The 23,366-nt window shown below is 37.5% G+C and overlaps 1 protein-coding gene across 1 annotated transcript; it reads left to right on the top strand.

Annotated features, from left to right (window-relative positions):
- Nucleotides 1-1,157: 1,157 nt before the first annotated feature.
- FAM114A1 (family with sequence similarity 114, member A1) lies at nucleotides 1,158-22,066 on the top strand. Its single transcript, XM_009072910.1, has 13 exons — nucleotides 1,158-1,499; nucleotides 1,726-1,813; nucleotides 5,958-6,071; nucleotides 6,238-6,344; nucleotides 7,790-7,924; nucleotides 9,987-10,139; nucleotides 11,853-11,976; nucleotides 14,716-14,801; nucleotides 15,900-16,067; nucleotides 17,387-17,526; nucleotides 18,856-18,928; nucleotides 21,194-21,247; nucleotides 21,965-22,066. Exons 1-13 carry the CDS (start codon nucleotides 1,158-1,160, stop codon nucleotides 22,064-22,066), a joined length of 1,686 nt encoding a protein of 561 aa, XP_009071158.1.
- Nucleotides 22,067-23,366: the final 1,300 nt, after the last annotated feature.

The raw sequence follows: 23,366 nt of genomic DNA, 5'->3' as shown, positions 1-23,366 counted from the left end.
TGTTCCTGGAACAGCTGATCTACATTCAAGTTAGATAAACAGGCTGCTAAAGCCATTCTGGGACAGATTTCTCCTATATCTCAGTTATATTTTGCCTTTTCCCCCCACCCTGTTCTTCAGTCTCTCATAGAATCTCAGTTCTTCCTGACAGGTTCAAAGCTTTAAACCATATTTAATTAATATGGGAGTCAATGAAAAGACAAGATCTAGAGAGGACTGTATGAGTTTATTTTATGCCATGCAATTCAGTGTATAGTCAGGAGCTTGCAAGCTGTCAAGGGTTGTTTTCTGAGTGCGAAGTATACTTTTGTTGCCAATGAGTGGTAGTGATCACTATATAGTAGTCCTTTTGGACTCTGCCAGTGCCACTCCTTACTCAGCTGCAGAGCTTGCTCAATGACTATTTCTTTGCCTTCCTGAATCCTCACCCTGATCACTGCACAGTGGTGGAAAATACCTTGAAAATTACGTTGGAGTAAATAAAAGAAAACTGGTTTGTAATGTACAAAAAAGACATCAGTAATTGCACCTCAAGCTTACCTTGGCTTTAACACTGAAGTTTAATCACACAGCTGAAACTTTAGAAGCAGGTGAGAAGCATTTCACTCTCCAGGCCTTTGAGACAAGTGATGCAGAAATGCTGTGAGCCATGAATGTCTATGAAATGGCTGCAGGGACCACGGCCTGTCATGTTTTCAAATTATGCCTTCTCCAACACAGAAATATCACCCTTTAGTCACACAGTGTCATCCTCCTCTCCATCAGTCAGCAGGCTACAGGAACCTGTGTATGCAGCAGTGATGACAGAGAGCAAGAGCTGCTTGGCTATTGCAGGGAGTAGAGAAATTAACCATGTGAAAGCTCTTATATTTGACTTCTTCAGAAAATGAACATCCTTTCTCCCTCACTAAACCATAGTTTGGAAAACAGTAATGATGCTCTTCATACTTGAGTGAGATCCTGCAAAGTGCATAGAGTCTTCAGAGTATTATCATGCTACCTGTGCCAGCATGATGCATGTGCCACAGGGTTCCATTCTTTAGGAGGCCTTACATCAAGGTTTGTTGTTTTTCAGCAGTAGCATATGGGAAACACTGTATTTTAGTCATCCAAATGTTTATGGAAACTGACTTTACTTTCTATATTCAGAACTGAAAATGTCTGAAGACATATCTGATGACATCCCACCTGAAGAAAAACCTGAAATAATGAAAATGCCCAGCAATGAGGTATTGCCTCATGAATCAGTGTCACACCTCGTAGAAGCTGAAATCTTGCCTGAGTCTTCACAAGATGAACATGGACAGGTCTCTCAGAGTGGCAGTAATAGACAAGAAGGAGACATATTACTTAATGAAAACCCTTTGACTGAAAAAATAGTTGAAACTCTGCCTTCCAGTGAAGAGGCAACTGAAGACGTGCACACTGAGTGCATTGAAACTGTAAGCCTTGATGCAGAACCTGAATCTGAGCAAGCACTGCATGAACAAAGCAGTCCAGTAAGTAACACTTTCTTTTCTGTAACAGCCCTCCCCTCCCTGCATCTGTAAGGACAGAATTTTGTACAATGTATGTACTGTTTTTCACAAAACCCTAGGGAGTTGTATGTATAAACCCTGCACAGGGATAAAATTAATTAAGTCACACCACCAAGCTTTTGTAAACTAGAAACAGTTTAATTTCTCTGGAAGTAACATCTGTGGAGTAACATTTTTGTTCTTACAGACCACAGACTCTTCATCTAAAGCAAGTAGATGGGGAGCTTGGGGTACCTGGGGAAAATCTCTCCTGTCATCAGCTTCTGCCACAGTGGGTAAGTGCTCAATCAGTAAAGTGCATAGAAATAATTCATTGTTGCTTATTGATGCTTCATAGACAGTTTTGTCCTGATACACTTGGGAAGCATGATTTTTTTTTAATAGGAAGATGGACCTTTGTAATCTGTCAAAGCACAAAAATAATTCTTTGGGCAAAATTATGGACAAGGTGCTTGGCTTGTTCATAAAATTAGTGAATTACCTCATTGTGGTATCTTCTCAGAAAGGATCCATAATCTGATACAGTTAAAATCAGCCAAAGGCTTATGGTTTCTGAAGTCAAAGCACTCCAACCCAGATTTGTGCTCATGCAGGTTAGTGGCTTATGCACCATGACTTCTACCCATGCAGTGTGAATTCACTTCTCATAAATCATTCCAGCTTTCATTGCCACCCTGTTAAGCTGTCACACCAGACTTCAGAGAGTAGAACAACATATTTAAGCATATTCTCTGTTTCTCAGAGAAGGAGGGAAGTTTTTTTCAGTAACATCCACATTCAGGAGTACATAACTACCTTCTCTTTCAGAGAATCCAATCAATTAGCATTTCTAGTTAAATTCAGAATGGGTTTCTAAGATGTGTTTAAATTTATATAAATGGAGGTTGCTGCTGAAAGGAATATTTCTTCCTTCTCTTGTGCTAACAGTAGCCTTCATGTAGTGATGGGAGGAGCTAGTTTATGGGACACATTTTGGAAAGTGCAGCTGAAGTAAGAATTAGATCTTCAACTGGATCAGTTTGTAAATTCCCTAATCTGGCTCACCATTTGATCACTCAGACACTACCAAATGGGAAATGATGGGAACACACAGAACAAGGTGATGGGGGCAGAGTAACTATCTGTGGAACAGAAGTGTTCTCAACCTGTATTTAACCTGATAGTTCAGCCCTTCTCCTTCAGACTTGAAGAAGGCATTTAATGCCATGGTCTAGTAACCACGGTAGGGTTGGACTCAATGGTCTTGAAAACCAGCAATGGGTATTCTACCAGATTCCCAGGGAGGTTGTTCCAGTGAATGATGATTCTTACTGTAAATAATATTTCCTACCAGATTCCCAGGGAGGTTGTTCCAATGAATGATGATTCTTACCGTAAATAATATTTTTACACTCCTGCTTATTTAGGACTGAGTTGAAATGGTTGTTCCAAGAATCTCAGTTTTATTATCTTTCAGACACTGATACAGAGCTCACAAACAGATTAGCATTTTTACTGCAAGGCTATCATTTGTTTAGCATAGCTGATTTTAGTTCCTAATAATAAGGCAGTTTCTATACAGTTTGTACCTTACATCTCTTTATCTAACTTTGCACATATAGCCAGGGATTGTTTCGGTGATAGCTTTGTATTCTAAAGAAAATTTCCATTGTCTTTGAACTGATTTTGACGTTATTTGGATCAAGGTCCCTGCCACGAGGCAGATGTGATACTCTAGAGATTCTGTAATGCCTTTGGATTAGTAGCAGTCACTGCCTGAACCATGTGCAGTGTCTGGCGCTAGATGTCACCCTAAGAAAGCTATTGAATCTGCTTCATCAATGACGTGAAGAGATTTCTTTTGTTTTCAGGAGATGCAAGAAATTTGGTTCCCCCTCTTGTGGAACAGCAGTGGAGTAGAACCACTGAAATACTTGCTGGGATGATGAAATAGGACAAGTAGGTTCACTGTCATCTAGAGAGACAACTTGTCATAATAATTGTCACCCTTTTAGTCTCTTTTAAATTCTATCTTTTAGTAAATCAGCAATTACATCATCCAGTCTTTCAGTAACAGTGTTGATAGAATTCTCCTCTAACAATGAGTTCCTATTGCAGCTAAGGCAATCTAATGGCTGGTAGCCAGTGGAATATACAGTCCCACAACTGTCTTTTCCTTGCATGTTGCTTTCTTTTCCCTTATGCTCCTCTGAGCTCCCTGAAGTCCAGTTGAGGAAGCTAAACTGACATAAAGATAACTGTAGAAGAAAGAAAATTCCATTTTCTGCCTCTTCAGTTCCTTGAACTGACACTCTGAGATCTGTGTCAGGGCAAGTGGAAGGGACAAGTATGGAATATGAGGAGCAGAACCTCCCATACCTGCACCAAGAAACCATTAGGTTAGCTTAGCTCTAACAGCAAACAAAAATATTTTCAGTCTCTACTGGTAACTTGTGACTTCTGTTTTTAAAATAGCTTGTATGCTTGAAAGCTCTTTGGGTTTTCTTCCAACTAAGACATCTGCTAGCTTAATGAAAGTGCCTGCCTTCTTCTACAGGCCTTGCCTTTCATATGCTGTGTTGTTTTGGGTGAGTTAGGGCACTCATGAGGTGCTGAAGTTATGATGCTCAACATGCTACATTTCCAAGCAAGGTCTGTTCTCTATATGCATGTGCTTCACTCCGTGTAAGTTTAGGGGGTTTTACCTTTAGGGCCATTGCTAAGACTAACATCTGTCAATACCTCTTACACAGTAAAAGTAACTAAAAGGTTACAAAGGCTGTGTGGTAGCCAGGGACCAAATCTCAAACCTTTCCTCCCTGTCTGTACCACTGTGTCAGGGAGTCCAGTTGCCTGGGAGTACTAAATGGACAGCAATTCCTACAGAGAGTGGTTTAGGTTTCAGAGATGCTGAACTGCCCTCCAGAGGTGTCTGTTGGCCTCTTTCAGCTCTGCAGGGAATCCAAAGCTGCTAAGCTGGGAGGTGGAAGATAAGGGAGCCTACAGTGAAGTGGGATGTATCTGATAAAAGCATCTCTGAGTGCTGTAACCTGGCCCTGGGCAGATCAGGCTAACTAAAAGGCAGGTCACGTTGTTAGGCAATGCTTGCAAAACCTTCCTTTTCAAATGAAAGTTCCCAGCTAGCAATGGGAACAACAATATTCTGTTGAAATTGCCAGCCAGTAGAAAGGCAAGGAATCATGGAGGCAAGATAAACAAAAGCAACAACACTGGGGAAAAAAACATGCTTTCTTCCAAAAGCACAGTTAACAATACCCTGGCAGCTCTTCTGTCTCTGCTGTTACAGATGAGTAAAGGGAGATGTCAGAGGTGTTCCTAAGTTTACAGTATCAGCTCAGTTGCATTACCACACCCAGAGTAACAAAACCACTGTAACTTTATCTCTAAAATTAGGTTTATCTCCCAGGACTTCTCTTATTTCTGTGCCTTTTGAAATTACAGATAACCATTTTCATTTCCAAAGCAACACACACCTCTTACCATGCTTGTGCACATTTGTGTATCTAACAGTGCTGATTTGCTTCAGTTGTGGTTTTCTGATCACATCTGGTTTTGCTGTTGTAGTCAGACATATGTGCCATGCAGCTTAGCTCAGCAAAGCCACCCCTAGCCGACCTGGAGTAGTTTCTTGTCATTCTAGTGTGTGTAACCACAGCCCTGAAAATGCTTTTTGTAAGTCTGTAAACACCAATACAGCAACTGTATTGTGTGCCTTCTCTTCTTGGAAGTATTAGCTTGTCTGCAAAACTATGAGAAACAATTGAAGGCTATAAAATTGTCTTTTAAATGTTTAGATACAGGAAAAAAAGGGGAAATTAATCTGAAAACCTGTAACTTTTGCACACAGTTGAAATTTTTGCTCACTGTTCATAGTTTTCTTTTATATAATTGCAGGACCATTGTATTTTTTTAGATGAAATGGATAGGCCTGTGACATGGAGTATCTATTCCATTCATTTAAAAGCACAATTAATAGTGATTCAAGTAAGTCCATAGCACCAGTGCAGCAGACTGAAGAACAAATCCCTTACCTCAGCCCTGCAGTTACATACAGTGGATTGATTTTGGGTGAATTGTTCTAGAATTCTGAAAACTAGATGAGGTCAAACCCTACGGCCTTAGGAGGACTATCAATTTCTGTTTAAACTAATTGCATTAGAATATTTAGCATTTTGTAAAGCAGGGAACTAAATTTATGTGTGTCACTGAAACAAGTGTTCCTTTTCAGATTCAGCATTTCTAGTCAGTTAATATACTGGATATAGTAGAACAACTGAATTACTAACCTAGAAAAAATTAAGTAATTCAGGCAAGTTTAGTAGTTATTTTGACTGTCATAAGTCATGGAGTATAAGAATACTGTGCACTGTTAGCAATAAATTTTCAGATTATATAATCTAAAATATGCCTCTGCTGCAGGTCATGGGATAACAGCAGTAAAGGAAAAAGCAGGAACTACCCTAAGGATTCACAGCACAAGTTCAGCATCTTCAGAAACAGCAGAGCCTCCTGCAGCTGAAACCCCAATCACACGTAAGTTCAAGTTCACTGAAATTGGACAAAACTCCTTGACACAGCCAAATTAGTTCAATTTACAAAATGGCAAGATTTTGATCACAGAAACCAGTTCACTGTAGTTTGTGACTTGCAGGGTTGAAAGTGTGATGTAACCTGTTTGGGGTTTTTTTTTTTTTGTTAGAAGCAGAAGATTCTCTGGACCAAAGCACTTCTGAGAATATTCCTTCTTCTCCTTCATCTGGATCTCGTGGCATGCTGTCAGCTATAACTAATGCTGTACAGAACACAGTGAGTCATTTTATCTGGCCTCTTTGCTCTAGTTATTTTTCATTATTTTTAGGTTCAACTTCACTGTAGGTCACATTTTCTAAGTTGTAGGTCTTTGGAAAAACAGTTCTGTTGTAAGTCCATTTAGAGTCTCTTCCATGTGTAGGTCTTTGGAAAAACAGTTCTGTTCTAAGTCTATTTAGAGTCTCTTCCACAGCAAAATAACTGTTAAATAAAACTGTCAAATTAAAAAAATAAAATTAAGCACAACCAAGTCAGTTATTACTTTATCAGCAGTTTCAGTGAAAAAAAATACAGTCTTCTCCTAAACTATTCTACAAATTCTTGGGAAGTCTTCTTTACAATTGTAGGCAGCCTAGAGTGGCTGCTATACCACAGTGATGAATGTGTTAAAAAAATAACATAAGGTCTCAGTAAGTGGCCTGTAGTGCCACTTGAGACTTTGGTAGGGTTTCCCATTATATATCAGATCACATCAGCATTTGAGTATCTGACAGATGCAAAATCCAGATTGAAATGGAAATCTTTAGCCAGTGAAAATTCTTCTTCAGTGTACATGAAAAATAGGAAGACACAGGGAAAACAAGTGGATTTACATAGGCAGTTCCAGAGTCATCACAAGTGTTAAAATTTTAGAAATCACTTAGGAAAGGCAGGGTCTTCGTGTCCATGATGGACTTGGCTCCATATTATTACTGTCTAAAATATGTTCCCACAAACTGGATGCCATCAGATGAAATTAATGTGATCCTCAGAGAATCGTAGAATGGTTTGGGTTGGGAAGGACCTTAAAGCTCATCCAGTTCTTGTGTGGAGACACCTTCCACTAGATCAGGTTGCTCAAAGCCCCATCCAACCTGGCCTTGAACATTTACAGGAGTGGGACATCCACCACTTCTCTGGGCAACCTGTTCCAGTGCCTCACCACCCTCACAGTAAAGAATTTCTTCCTGATTTCCAATCTAGCTCTACCCTCTTTCAGCTTAAAGGCATTCCCTTTTGTGCTGTCACTGCTTGTCCTTGCACAATGTCCCTCTCCAGCTTTCCTGTAGGTCCTGTTTATGTACTGGAAAGCCATACCAGGTCTGCCCTGAGCCTTCTCTTCTCCAGGCTGAACAGGCCCAGCTCTCTCAGCCTGTCCTCATAGGAGAGGTGCTCCAGCCCTTTTTTGATATTACTCATCGTTTTTTTTATTTGCAGCAGTTGTTTCCTCCACTGTGAGTCTTTTAGTTAACTGGAAGTATTTGTATAGTTTATGGGGGTTTTTTTTCCCATTGGAAAATGTAATCAGAACAAAGTAAATGTATAATTCCTAATGTTAGTTAAAGCATAGAAAATTGAGGGACCTGAATGTTCAAAGACGGTGTCAACAAAAGCAATACTCTTTACAGTTGATATTGGCTTAAAGTGGGTAGAAAATAACCACATTGCATTATTTTATACAGGGGAAAAGTGTATTATCTGGAGGTTTAGATGCTTTGGAATTTATTGGGAAGACAACCATGAATGTCCTTGCAGAAAGTGATCCTGGATTTAAGAGAACCAAAACACTGATGGCAAGAACAGTTTCTCTGTCTCAGGTTGGATTTATTTAAATACTGCTCTGTCAACGCAATTTCAGATTCTTTTCCCAGAATTTCAGGTGCCTCAGGGAGAGGCTTTATTTATTGCAGTAGATATTGGCTAGGCTTATGGAAATAAATATTGTGCTTTGTATTTGCTCCACTTTATTTTTCTTCACAGAACCACAAAAGATAATGTAAGATCATCTTTTCTGCGTAATCACATGTGCAATAGCTGATTTAAGTAAGATAGTTTATGTGGTGATAAATCATTACACCAGGAGATAGAATCAAATTCTTGGTGTTTTTGTAGCAGCTGTGGATAGATATCTTCCAGCATAAACACCATTATACTACTTTCCTTGGAAATGAGTAATACTGGAATATGATATACATTACATTAGGAATTAAAGCTATGAAAAGTTGTATCTTAGTGTTCATCTAAAGTAATGGTACCTTTACATAGTTGTGACTCATATGTTTAAAAGTTCAGAGGTAGGATAAAACAGAAGTGTAAGTGTTGTCAGTACAAAATTAGTTTAGCTCTCCAAACATTAGGAGGCTGTAGAAATCAATAGACATTGAAAAAAAAACCCCATGTTAATTTTGCTGCATATTTACTTTCTTAGAGAGAGGAGTAAGGTATTTTTCTTTTAGTGAGATGTTTGATCCTCTCGTTTGAAGTGTGAACAGACTGATACTGTTGTAGTAGGTCAAAAGCAATTAACTCTTATTAAGGCCCAAGGTTCAAATGAGTCTTTGAGAATGTCATCTTAAATGATATGCATGAATTTGCACATAAAATCTGAGGCAGAAAATGACATAAATCAGTTCTCATGGGTTGCACAGGTAATATAGTGCTTCCTTTCCAGTGATTTGTTCATAAAACTTTGTGAGTTATTTTTGAAGGTGAAGACTTCAGAGGAAAAAATCTACCATCGTAAATCCTTCGTAATAAATGAGTCACAGAAGACAATATTGTAGAAATTTTGAACGATGAAATAGTGTAAGTGGCAGGAGTTCACCTGTATTCAGAGGCTTGTGGGTGACTAAAGATGTGGTTCAGACTTATTTACCACCTTTACTGTAGCAAATCCATATGAGAGGCTGTTTCTTCCTGGGATTAGAAGGAAGGAGTAGAAGATCCTATTGGATATACTCTTCCATCCTTCTTATACACTGATAGGAGTGAATAAGATCCAGATTGGAGTGGAAATCTTTAGCCAGTGAAAATTCTTCTTCAGTGTACATGAAAAATAGGAAGACACAGGAAAAACAAATGTATTTAAGTAGACAGTTCCAGAGTCATCACAAGTGTTAAAATTTTAGAAATCAGTTAGGTAGGACAGGGTCTTCATGTTCATAAGGGACTTTGCTCCATATTATTCATATCTAAAATATGTTGGATATACAACAAAATACGTTGGATATTCTTATACACTGATAGAAGTGTATAAGATCACTCCAGAATATCCCCAAATATACAGAGTGTAGTTCTTGCCCCACCTTTGGCAGAAGTCATACCTGATCAGGCCAATCTGTTTTGTCAGTCCTGTTGTCACATAAAACTGACTTTAGTATTTGCTAAAAATATTGTCTAGGAAATATTTTTGTAGGTACATTATTTATGCAAGTTGGTAGGTAGGTCCTGAAAGTAATTTATTTCCCATTCTGTGGTCTGAGGAATGGATTGCATGGCTCTTTAGCTGGGTATGAAATAGTCCTTTTTACTTTTCTTTCCTTACAATTAATTGGTGTCCAAACTTATTACACGGTATCCATAGCTGACATTGCTTTTGAGAATAGAAGCAAGATTATTTGTTTGATCATTGTTTTTGTAAAAAAATTTGATTAGCAATTACCATTGGGGAAAACCCCACTTAGAATACTGCTTAAATATTTTATTAAGAAATGTACCAAAAAGCAAGTTAGCTATTTCATCTCTAAAAGTTTAGCTCTGCAGGTGTGATATACTCCCAAATCTTATTACTACTTCCTAGCCAAGCAGAAGCAGGCAGTAATAAAATCTGTCACACTTACAGCACCATCAATAAAACAGGGATGATGTATATTTTTACAGCTGCTGAGAGAAGCTAAAGAAAAAGAGAAACAGAGACGGGCCCAGCAAGTTACAGCTGAAAGAACAGCACATTATGGACTACTTTTTGATGAGTTCCAAGGTTTGTCTCATCTTGAAGCTCTGGAAATCCTGTCAAATGAAAGTGAAGCTCAGGTACAGTATGCAAACAGCATAAATCAATGTGGTTGGTAAATTTATCTTTACATTAATTTCATTCTGCAGGTATATGTGGGATGAACAGTAAGTTTTCCATCAACTTCAGAGAGAGCTGGATTGGTGCCATGGGCCAGTCCTGGGCTTTAGGAACTCAATCTCAATACACCTAAAATTTGACTCTGAGATTAACTCAAAGCAAACAACTTCATAACTGAAAGTTGTTTTTGTCAGGGTCATAAGAAGTGTGTATTTTTCAGGTCGTGACACTGTGCAGATGTCTTGACTTTCCTTGCAGAATTTGCAAGGAGGTTGAAGTCTTTTGGTTTTATATCAGGCACAAATGCATTCATGAATTCCAGACCTACTACACCTGGAGGCTAGAAAATTAAAATGAGTTCCAGATTGCTTATTCTGTTCCTATTGTGTTAGTTCTTCGAGTCCCATAAAACCACCCTAAGATATTATTACTGGAAGTATACAAATGTCTCTCTGAAGAACATGGTAATGTTACTAAGGCCTATGTTATAAATATATATTTTAATTTCAGCTGTCAATTTATTGACTCTGATAGTAGATCAGCAGATCTCTGTCAGTAGACTAACAGAATTTTGTAGATTCCCAGCAGTCTTTTTGTACTGAAACAGTTTTCTGAATAAATTTCTTAAAAGCAAGTTTTCATCTTTTTGTTTTTGTAATTAGCATTCCTTGACCTGTGGGGTACTTTTAATAAAATCTAAACAACTTCTTTTTTAAAATGTTTTATTTGCTCTCACAAATAAAAGAAGCTTTTATGGATAACAGTTAGGTACATACTGTCAGTGTTGTTTTTATCTTTTGTCATTGTGTCTAAATGAAAAACCATAAATTCAAACCCCACATGTGAGGTTCAAGGGCTTGCTTTTGGGAAAAAAAGCCAAACCAAAATGAAAGATCCCTCCAAAAAAACCCACCCACAAAACAGGAAAGAGATAGAAAACAATTGATGTGTCAACACAGGGACACATAAGTGAGAAGGTAGCAGCTTCTCCAGTCTCACACTGAGGTAGTCTGCACATCTGTCAAGCAAGCTTTAAAAAAACCCTTGAAACAAACATTAAAAGTTTTGTATCAAGGGGAGAAAAGGCATTTCTCTTGTCTTCCACAGAGAGTGCACTCAGGAGATTAACACCAGGTAACTGTAGTACTAACAGTGATCCAAAGACTCTGTTTCCATCCCTCTTAGGTGTGCCACCCTATTGTTAGATATGCAGATACCTGAGACATGCACACACCTGTCAATACATTCAAACAGGTAGACTGTCAATAATTTTGGCTGCATTTTGAAGGAAGGGAAATAGGCTTCTTTTTCCAACTCTTCCTATGAGTGCTCAGGCTAACTGTTCTGCCTCTGCTCTTTTTGCCTGCTGTCTTCATCCAAGCAATCCCAAAATGCCTGTAACAGTCTGCAATTAAACCATAGATTCATACTTGAAAACTCATGTTCTGGGGGAAGGTAGAGACCTGATGATCTGGCAAGGCTGGTGTAATTTTTGTGATACTCAACAAATGCTGCTGATGAGAACTAAAAATATTTCTACATTGGAAGATTAGACAAGATTTGAACATAACAGGAGTTTCTGTTTCTTAGCCTATTTTGGTTTCAAGCTCTAAATTAACATTTAAGAAATGCTCTGTTTTGATTAGGAATGCCTACTGTCCTTTCTTTTACAGATTCAGTCATATTTAGCAACACTTGACGGAGAACAGTTGGAGACTGTGAAAAATGATTTAATTGCTATAAAGGAGATTTTTGTTCCAAAGGAATCAGATGATGAAGTGGTGCAGGCACAAAAAGGTAATTGGAAATACAGAGATTTAACAATATGAATAATTGTTGCTTCTTTATCTAATAATTTAAAAAAATTACAATCCAAACTATAATTTCTGATATGCTAATGCTCTTCATAAGTTAGTCACTAAATTAATACTCTGAAAGTTCTGGAAGCTGATGAATGTTTAATTTTGGATTTATATTGTCATAGAAGCGTGAGATATAGAAAGTAAAACATTCCTCTGTGGGGTTGTGAGAAATGTAAGTCCAGAAAGTGTATTCCCTGCTTAGGAGTGAGGATTCATGTCTGTTGTTCCTGAATTTCTGTGGGAAATAGTTCCTTGCCTTGAAACTTGCAGAGAGTTGTTTTCTCTGGAGGTCAGTTGTTTTTTTTCAGTTAAGCACAGTTGCTGATCATGCTCCTTGAAACATTTACTGGCCTTTGGAATGGGCTGGAACCAAGACAATGAGCACTTTATTAAAAAGAAAAAAAAAAAAGGAGACCACATCAAAGTGTGCTGCAGGTTTTGCCTTTTTTGCAAAAGCAAACCATTCAGCAATGAAACACATCCTCTGCTATGACAGCAGAAATAATAACCACACACATGTTCTTTCCCCCTTACAGCTGCATTGGGTCTTACTTCAGGCAGCAGTTCAAAATGACTCACACCCTTTGCTGTGACCAGGCTAAAGATTTCTTTCTATTTGAATGGCAGATAAATTTCATTTATTAGTATTAAGTTGGAAAAATGTTAGTTCCACTAGAGGACACCAAAAGAATTGAAAGGTTAATCACTTATCGAAGCAGCTTTCTGTTAGGGCTGAGCCTACAATTCTATACACACAGTAATAGGTTTTACACTTATAAAAGCAAGTCAGTAAGCCATATGCCCTTTTAATAACATTTTTTTTTACACAGAATTATATATTTTAACTTAAGCTAGCTAATCTGGCAAGAGATAGCAGACTAAGTTAAATTCTGTGGAGGAATTTTGATTTTAATCCTGCTTGCTAAATAGGTTAAAACTACAGCTAAGTTGCCTTCAGTATGATTTTGTTTTGTGCTTCCCAGCTTAATAAAACCTGTGGTTTTTTTACTTTATGTAAGGAAGACAAACCCCTAAAAAAGAGATTAACTAATGGGGTTTGAAAATCTCCTCTAGCCACTGAGCAGTATTTGAAAACAAGTGAATTACCACTTAACTGTTAATTTGTTACCATTTCCTTGTCATTCGAGTCATGTTATTTATATGGTGCCATTTATCAGTGCTGGATATATTCAGAAAAAAAGAAGCTTAGAGTAGAAAAAAACCCAGTATTTTACATTCCAATGTTTGAAAAAAGGTGACTATTTGTTTCATGTAAACTCTCAGGGTCCCTTCATATCCTGGACTCTCAGGATCTCACTCAAAGATGTTAGTGCTGCTCTGTTTTCTCTCTCTTTCAGTCCTGCAGAAGGAGAAATTCCTGCAGTGATCTTTGTAGAACTGTTTTGGGAAAGGATTTGGGAGAGGCTTTATTCTTGGCAACTTGAAACTGGAATCAGTATTTTTTGTGCCTTTGCTTAACGGTCAGATAGGTGCAAATTTGATACATAGGAAAGAAAAGGAACATGTATTTTCTGACACAAGTAGCAGAAAGCCACATGCATTCCCTTCTCTCTGATGTTTTCTGTCACTTTGATTATGCAACCCTTTCATGTATTTTTCACTGCAACTTCTTTCCTTTCAGTTGTTTATGAAATAATAAGAGGAGCATAGCTGAAAAAGTAGCTTTATCTACATTTTGAAAGTCATAACCCCCAAAATTTCACATGTGAGGGTAAGGAAGATGGTAACCAAAATGGGTATTCAATTGAACGTGCCAGTTATCAACAATTTTGGTAATTTTGCATTGATGCAGTGAACTGCTTATCAGTTTTCAGCATGCTGCTGTTCACAAAACAACTTGACATTGTTTTAAGAACTTGTGAGTACAGTGTATCCAAGGGGCACTTGATTGCAAAGCCCAAAAATCCTATTGCCAAAATGTACTAGTAAGGGCAGCAATGAACTGAACTCTGTGCATCTCTCTGGCCTGCCAGAACACAATCTTCTTGACCTGTTTTCTTGGTGTTAAAAGGAAAGCTCAGTCTCTTGGGCATTGCAGATGAAGAATTCTTTGTTTGAAGTTTGAATCTAGTGATACTTCTCTTTGCTCATAAATCTTGTGAAATAAAAGTGTGAATTCTTTGGGGCTCATCACTCCAAAGCAAACCAGAAAACATTCTTCCTTTAAGCAAATCTCAACCCTAAAATAAAAAGTAAACACATATCTTAGCTGTGGTTTGCAGGCAGAGCAATACAGAATATGTATGAAGAGTATAAGAGCTTGTTTCTTCTGAAACTGATTAGTATCTGGCCCTGCTGCAGTTTTTATTGCTCGTTTTGAAGGGTTAGTATCTCTTTAGTTATTTTCTGGATCCTGTGTTTTTTGTCAGATAACTAGGGATCATGCAGTTTCTTCTCACCTGTTTTTGTGAAGCTTAGTGGAATTTAGAATGGGGTAGAAGGAGCAATTGAAGTGCCAGGCTGGCATATCTGGTTGTGCAGGTATCCCTGTTGCTTGTTCTCTTCTTTATTAGAGCATATACACACCCACATATCCCTTTCCTGTGTCACTGTGCTGGAATGCTGGGGGAAACTATTCAACTGGATGTATTTGATCATATTAAATATTACAGCAGTAACAGCCTAACAAAAACTGTCTTGTTTTTTCTTGCAGCAGATATGGGAGAAGAGTTTGTCAGCATGCTCACAGAACTGCTGTTCGAATTGCACGTCGCTGCTACTCCTGACAAACTTAATAAGGTTAGCACCTGTCAGTGAGCTGCCTTTGGTTCCTTGGCCAAAGAGGGAGAGCTTTGTTCTGAAATCTGACACAGAGCAGTACCTAGCTCAGCTCAGACAGCTCAGAAAGCCAAGTATAGGAAGGTGAGACTAAACTGATGAATACAGAAAAGCTTTCATGGAAGAAGTGAGATGAGTAAAGCAATGCAATTGCAGTGACTAGCTAGCACAAAGGATTTAGAAAGCCTTGAGCCAGGTGTGTCTCAGCAGAACACCACTCCTGGGCACAGCAGATTTGTTCCTACACACTGGAAACAAAGGTCAGGTTCAGAATCATTGTTCTTGCTCAACATGTTTGTTCTTCTGAGGGACTTCTGCAGACCTTCTTTGCTAAGAGCAGTCTCTTGTGCCTTCAGTCACCTAAAAGTTAGAAGTCACATGTGGCTGGTCACATTTGTACTATCAGGTCCCTTTAAAGGTGATTAATCTGCTGATCTTAGTCTCAAATGAATGTTTATCTCTCTAGCTACGTAGACTCTGCATAACTAGCTTAGGCTTAGGCCTTAACATATTTTAATTTGACTTCATGTTAAAAAAGACTCATCATAAATTTTCTACTAAGCATAACAATAGTCTGAGGCTGTAGAAAACTTCAAGACTTTTCCACTTTGATCTACTTTCATGCCTGGAAAGGCAGTTCAAGTTATGGTGATTTTCTATTTTTCCTTGAAGAATTTAGTACACCTCTCTTCTCTCTCCAATTTTTTTTTCTTTTTCTATACCCACTTCTCATTCTTTTCTTTGGGAAAATAACTCTGTAAGAAAAATTTCCATCTAAATCCATTTGAGTGATACCTCATAAAGCTGAAATATGAATATGTTTGGTATTAATGCCAACTCCATGTGTTGGTTAGAGGAGTTATCCCCAGATGATCCATCTTTATGCAATTAGAAATGCTTCTCCTTACAGTTTCTTAAATATACACTTAACTGAATGCCACACAGACTCTTGATATATTCAGACTTCTGCATGTAAAAAGGAAGTACTTGATGTTCAGGAGTCTCATCTGATATTCACTGTTTGAACTGAACTTTGGGTTTGGGTTCTGTGTTTGGCAGGCTAGGAAAAAAGCTCATGAATGGCTGGAGGAAGCCAGTTCTTCCCCCCCAGCAGACATAGATGAGACACTGAAAGAAAAACCTGCAGAAGCTGGTGAAGAAAAGACTGAAAAAGATGATAAAATTGACAGTGATAAAGCGGGAGGAGATAAAAAGAAAACTGTGGAGGTAAAATAACCTTTGGAGGATAAGTTTCATTAAGTAAATGGTCATACTTTGTTAGAGAAGATTCCTTCTATATCTTTGTGTGTTGGTTTTATGTATTGTCCTTATTTTTTAAACTCATGGAGGCAATAAGAAATAATAATATACAGTTATTCACTGTAGACCAAATAGGAGACAAACTTAAATACTCTTACTCTGTTTCCATGAGTAGATAGCAAAGTAGCAGGTCCATAGGAGACAAACTTAAATACTCTTACTGTTACTCTGTTTCCATGAGTAGATATCAAAGTAGCAGGTCTTCTGCCCATCCCATTGTTTTTATTGTTTTATATCTGTGTTTTTGTGTATCTTCATGTGTATACACAACATACTGAGGGATTCTGTGGTGTTAGGTCAATTGCACATTGTATCTCAACATTGCTTGGTATCTCTTTCTCCCAGTGACAATACATGGGAGAAATGTTCAAAATTTATTTAAACTCATAAACAGTTTGAATCACAAACAGAACTATCATTTAGGCAACTCACAAATGTTGATTCTCTTTATGAAAGATAGCTCTTAAGGCTAAAAGTATTGTGTTTGTTGAGAAAATTCCTCTTGTGGATGAGGTTAATTGTGGTTGAATATTTTCTGTCAAGTTATGGCAATATTAAATGTGGTTGGTATCTTTGTCAAGATTTTTGTCATTAATTCTAATAAGAAATTATCTGTCATGCTTCCTTACAAAAAAATGTCTAAAGAAGAGACAGAGATTATATACACTATATATTACAGATCTATATGTGATTGCAGATTTCCAACTGGCATCAGCTTGTGAGAGCTCTTACACCATAGCACTAGGTAGAGACTCTTATAATTGCTGATAAAAGCCACTTTTTTATTGGGAACATTATCCATTTCTGCTCTGGAGATTCATCTGAGGAATGACTCAGTACTTTTGGCTCCATATGAAAATAATTATGATTATGACTTATTTTAGAGTTTAGGGATCTTTGTATATTTTAGGACTAGATTTAAAAGTGCTATGTTAGAAAATCCAAGAGCCTGACCTAGTTCCCATCCAAACAAATGAGATACTTGTTTTTACTCATTTGTCAGGATGAGTATAAGGTCTGTATTATACAATTGTGGATATTTAATTTTCCAGTATTGTTTGTGAGGATGACATTATAGCTGGTGTTACTTCACTATGTATGTGGTGGTATTTCCAGTTGGAGTGGGGAGAGCTCCTATGTTTGAAATTCTTTTATATGTATATATTTAGAATTCCATTTATTGGTGTTGATATTATTGACTGTATTATTCCTGGTTTTATTTGAAGGAAATCTACATGCTGTCCATTGAAAGTCTAGCTGAGGTAACTGCTCGTTGTATTGAACAGCTTCATAAAGTAGCAGAATTAATTCTCCATGGGCAAGAAGTAGAAAAAACAGCTCAAGATCAAGCAAAAGTACTGACAAAGTGAGTATTATGTACTTCATATAAGAACATTTGACATTTGCTTAAAACTCTTGACGTTCCATTCAGCTTTTGGCACTTGGAGGCACAGTAAGTTCATGGATCAACAAACAGCATTGGCTGTAGGGGTCCTGGTGTTATATTTTCTCATGGAATCAAGTTACATAGGCTACCTGTCATTTTTTGTGTTTACAAAAACATGACCTATTCACAGGCTAAAAGTTGTTTCTGCTCCAGCAAGTGAACATACCTGCTAATTTGGGTTGCATTTCCTGTTCCCTCTACAAAAGCTGCTGTGCCTGCACACACAGAATTTGCTTTTAGAGTGCATAATGCAGTGGTATTGTCTGCCAATAAAGTTTCATTATCTAGTGTTTATCTACCAAAAATATGCAAAAATCAATGTGTAGTTCTAAACGATCAGACCACGTTTGTCAGCAACTTTGTAATTAGCCATATGAAACACAGATAAATTCAAGAAGCCAGTTTATCTCCTGGGACTCAAAATTCAGATCTCAAGCTCTATAGTTATCAAGTCTACTGATTTCAGTGGGTTTTGACATTAAGATATTTTAAATTCTTGAGTCCTAAGGGAAGTATTTAAGCAAGTGCTTGTCCTTAGGAATGCTATCAAGAGTAGCAAAGTCCATAGGTACACTTCAGTCTAAAACAAAGCATTTGCTCAAGTATTTGTCAGAATTAGAGCTAAGGTATGGTGCACCTTGCACGATGAGGTTCTGTGTGATGCACTTGCGAATGTCTAGGAAAACAGTGAAAGATCTTGGAATAGCACCAGATCTCCTTGTTCTCTCCTATGTGAACCAAAAGTGTGCTTCTCCTTTTAGCACACAGTAGATGTTTTATTGCTCAGATAGGAAACTTCTCACTGTTCTCACTCAAGTTTGATTTCTTTCCGACAGTATTCCTTGGAGCTGCTTTGCTGCAATCATCAGAAAAAAAAAATCAGTTAAACTAGAAGTTTAGAATTGAAAAAATTGAAGCACTGCACTATCAACAAAGACTAGTGTGTGCAATAACAGGACTTAATTTTGCTGCTGTAGTCAGCAGTGGAGGAACATAAAAAGTGTGTCATGAGCAAAGCCTATCCCTAAAAATAAATTACTAGAAGCAAGACTGCTTTATGAACATCTTGGCTTCTAGGATGAAGTTTGTGCCTGGGACAGTCATAGGGGGTTTATCTATTGGCAGGACAAGGATGTATTTTCATATTTGTCTCTTAAGTTTGTGCCTGGGACAGTCATAGGGGTTTTATCTATTGGCAGGACAAGGATATGTATTTTCATATTTGTCTCTCTTGTTTTTTTAAACCAGTTTAACAAGTGCCATGTGCAATGAAGTTTCAACTTTATCAAAGAAGTTTTCTGATTCTGTAACAGCAGCTGGGGTAAGATGACAGCATTTTCTGTAGTGTTTGGGCTCTTTTTAACCACTTCTTGAAACAGAAATTCTTACCTGAGTCCGGAGGCTTTATATGAGGTATCAGCAAAGAGGCCACTTCTTTCCTCAGATGAAGAACACAAAGCATTTTTACAGCAGGATATAAGCCTTGATAGACTGCAGTGTGTCCCCTGCCTTCTAAAATCTCTCTAGACACCATTTCCCATTTTTCCTCATCACCACTCCACACACTTCTCACACATTTGGAGTTCCACAGCTTGATGATACTTCTTATCCTACTCAGCCTATTCCTTTGTGTAAAAGTCATTAACAGATCATACTTGCAGTACCTTAAGATGGTTTCTGTCTTCTCTGCCTTTACTAAATCCCCTTTTTCAAAAGGTTTAAGAGATTAGAAAATCTGTTTGGTCATCCATCTTAAAAAAATCACTCTGACTTCTATCACATCATACTCTCCATTTAGGAACATCCATTTATCTGTGAACATCTTTGCTAGGAATAGTATCCTGCCTTTCAAGATGTTTCAAAGATGACTGAAATCTGAGTATTACAGCAGGATTCAGAGTTCAAAATTGTGCTGTTGCTGAAATTGCTCTGTAAACATCAAAGAACGAATTCTGGCTCTCCTGATTGCTCCATGAAAACATGAATGTACTTCAAAGGAAATTTTCTCAGTTCTCCCGTGAGCTCTTTCAGCACATCTCTGTGAAAGGTTTTTCAGTTCTTTGTAAATAACATGATTTATTGGGTTGCTTTTATTCTGAATAATTTACATTCCTTTCCATTACTCTGGGGAAAAAATGCTTCTTTTGCATTTTGGGATTGTATTTTAGCATATATTTGTGGGACACTTGCAATAAATGCATTCACAAATATATAAAAACAAACTGCACATGAAATATTAAACTTGCCCAGCTCAGAAAATTAGAAACTAAAGCTTTCATAAGCATTGCCATGGCTTTTGTTCTTATCAACTCTCTACTCAATTTTAGGACCAAATTGTTTTTGTGGACATTTGTGTAGACATATAAGAAACTGAGCCCAAAGATCCTTTGCACTGCCAAAATACTCTCTAGAAGAGAGTTATTAAGTTGTAGTTCTGGCTGTACACGTAGCCTGTAATGCTGGTGGTGTTTCTGAGTGAGCAGTAATGCAGAAGGAAGAAATAATAGCTTTGCTTGCCACTCAATATTTCTTTCAAACTTTAACTTATTGATTCATGCAATCGATAGTATTTAATTGATACTGCTCTCTCTCTGTTTCAGTTTATTGGCAATCAGCTAAACAGTGACCCTCGTAATGGGTTTTCTTTGGTTTTGGCAGTAAAAATGCTCTTCTTTTGTCTAACCATTTTCACTTTCTTCTGCCATCTTGTTCCAATCAAAAATTAAGGTGTTTCATGTTTCTGTAAGTCTGTAATATGAAAAGTACAAGGTAATAAGTGGAAATCCTTCAGTTAATCAATATTTTGTTTGGTGTTGAAAGCAAGCACCTCTTGCTGGAGGTTACTGTCATTCTGAAAAAACACAGAGAATCAAAAAAACAGTGAGAATCAAAAAGGGAAGAACTTTTGCCATTTGAAAAAGCAGAGAAGCTAATGAATCTTGATTTTCTAGCCTCTAGTAGCATCACTACTCATTGTATCCATCTTTATTCCTATCTGATGGTTGAGAAAAATGCCATGCATGCTGAGCTGTTTCACCAGCCTGTGCAGCACATCCTGACTCCAGTTTGGGGGTCTGAGTTTCACCTGGTTTTTCTTCTATAGGGGAGCTGATCTGAACCTTTCATTTCCTCCTAACCACCAATATTTGTCATCCTTCTAAGAACTTTGCTTTCCTTCTGACCTGTATTTTTCCTTCTCGTTTCCTTGAAAATGAGCAAGGGGGTAAAACTTTTGGGGGAGGTGAAAAAGCCACTGGTAGACAGATGGACAGACAATGTAATTGCATAAACCTCACGTGCCTAGGAAAGTAGGCAATTTGAAGCTCTGTGGTGCATGAATTAATGAAGAAGTAAAACCCTGGGCGTGTCTGAGTTCATTGTGCTCTGTGATAGAAATACATAGGGTCTACTGAAGTGTGTATGAATTGTAGACACAGTTACCAGGAATACTGAGATAAAGTCTGAATAAGAATCGAGGTGAAAGCAAGACCTTTATAGAATTCATACAGCCACTTCTCAGCTATCAGTATCATTCTGCTAAATGTATTTCTTGTCCTGGCATTTCATTCTATTTTCTGGTTTACAGAGCAGTATGAAGGCAGAGGATCTTAACCCCATCCTCAACAGTGTGCTATTAGAGGTAAGCTTCACCTCTTCACATTAGAAAACATGCTAGTAAAATGGTTTGAAATGAGACAGGTTCATTTATGTCTGAAGGAAAAACTGTTTAAAAAGTGATGACAATATCATTCTGGCTGTTCAGTGCCAGCTCATAATGCTCCTGATTTTGTGTTCAGCCTCTCCTACAAACACTAGAGTAGTAATATTGCACTTGAACGATGTTTGGTACTTCTTAAATCCCATATTTGTATACAGATTTGTATTAGTACAGCCTAGGATCATGGAGAATTACAAACTGCTACACTGTTCAGTGTTAAAAATTCCAAAAATAGTACTATGTGTTAAAACCATTATAATAATTTGAACTGTTAATTTCAGTGACACTTCTTCCACCTACAGCAAGTTCAAAATTAGTTCAGTTGATGGAAAGACTAGCTGGTTTGTATTTAAAAAGTCAAATCTACTTCTGAACAATTTTATTCTACTCACATCACCAACAAAACAGTCCAAGAGTTCAAACCGAGGGGAAATCAGGTTTTTGTGTAGTGATTCAGGCTGTCCTTGTTAGCTGGAAACTGTTGTAATTTATCATTTTTCTTATCTAGGGGTACTAAAATCTTCTGTGAATACATATGCTAATATACCATGATGCAGATATAAAAATACAAAGCACAGTGTAATTCTTGAAGTACATGACAGCTGTACCAATGAAACACACCTTTTCTCTCCCCATTAGGGCTGCAACAGCACTACTTATATTCAGGATGCTTTCCAGCTATTGCTGCCAGTCCTGCAAATCTCCCATATCCAGACCAGCTGTTTGAAAACCCACGAGTGACAGTGTCCCAGGAGTTGTCACCATTGGCTTGACAGCAAGCACAGCCCCAATGTCTGATGTGTGCCAAGAGAAGAGAGATTTGGGCACTTGGAGTCCTCTGAAGACACTAAACGCGGTTTTGCACATACAGTATTGAACATTCTAAGACTCTTTCAGACTTTGAGACTTTAGAAGTAGTTAGGAAACTGAGTCATTTCTTTTCCAGTAGAGTTTATACTTTGCATTAATTTAAACAGAAGTTTATTGGCATTAGCATTGACTTAAATACAGATTCTAAATGTTGACCCTTTCAGCTGTAAACGACGCATGAAGCAAATTAGAATGTAAAGGTTTTAAAAACATTTCAGCTCCAATGATCATTTCTCTTCTTTGTATCCTGTCAGTTAAAAATGTGTATTTCAAAAGTTGGTTTCAGTATTTAATTTTAGCCAACATGAACAAATTACCAGTGTTGTGCTTGTTAAATATTATTTCCAGTAGCAAATGTTAACATCATATTAACATTAACCATTAACATAACACTTTCTATTGAAGGAGTTGTACAGCAATAGGTATTAACTTTACTAAATGAAAATTATGGAGGATATGCATAAGGAATTATACCAAAAAGAAACGTTCTGAGCCAGTTCAGAGTACGGGTAAAGCTTTAAGTTTGCTGACCCATAATATTATATTCATCTATGTCTGTTTCTGCCATGGCTGAACAACATGGCAAGCCAAAGGAATCTTTTTAATATGCAAGGAATAGAAAATTTCCCGTTTTTCTGGCAGTTGAAACACCCCCTAAATAATCTTCTCTCTTAACACTTTGGGGGTTAAACATTATGAGCCTTTTTATCAAACGGAGTTACTGACAGTTCAGAAATAGAAAAGAAGTTGTAATAAGAAGTTATGAGAACTGCTTTGGGTGGGGAGGTCATGCCAGAGCAATCACCCTTTCTCCAAGGCAGTAGCTAGATGAGGCATAAATGAGCAACAGGAATGAGATTTCATAACAACATTATCAACTGTGCTAATTTGTCCATATCCTTAGCTCAAAACCATGAGCTGTGGACCTCAGAGTTTGTTTAGGCTGGTTTACCTCATAGACAGGAACAACCTCCCAAAGTTTTACGTAGCTTCTTCTCCTGGATTCTCATTGTTTACTATGTTTCTTTCAGCTATTTTATATTTTTTTTCTCTTGACACACTCATGAATTGTATTTAAATGCTTTTTAATTGCAGTTAACATCTGAATATGTTTAATCATAGAAACATAGTTCATACATCATAAAAATAATGAAATACATGATAAGGAAGT

This window comes from Acanthisitta chloris, unplaced genomic scaffold (assembly GCF_000695815.1).
Source record: "Acanthisitta chloris isolate BGI_N310 unplaced genomic scaffold, ASM69581v1 scaffold2194, whole genome shotgun sequence".
Taxonomy (NCBI): domain Eukaryota; kingdom Metazoa; phylum Chordata; class Aves; order Passeriformes; family Acanthisittidae; genus Acanthisitta; species Acanthisitta chloris.
Note: the sequence above shows the minus strand (reverse complement) of the source record. Positions and strands in the feature narration are given on the sequence as shown.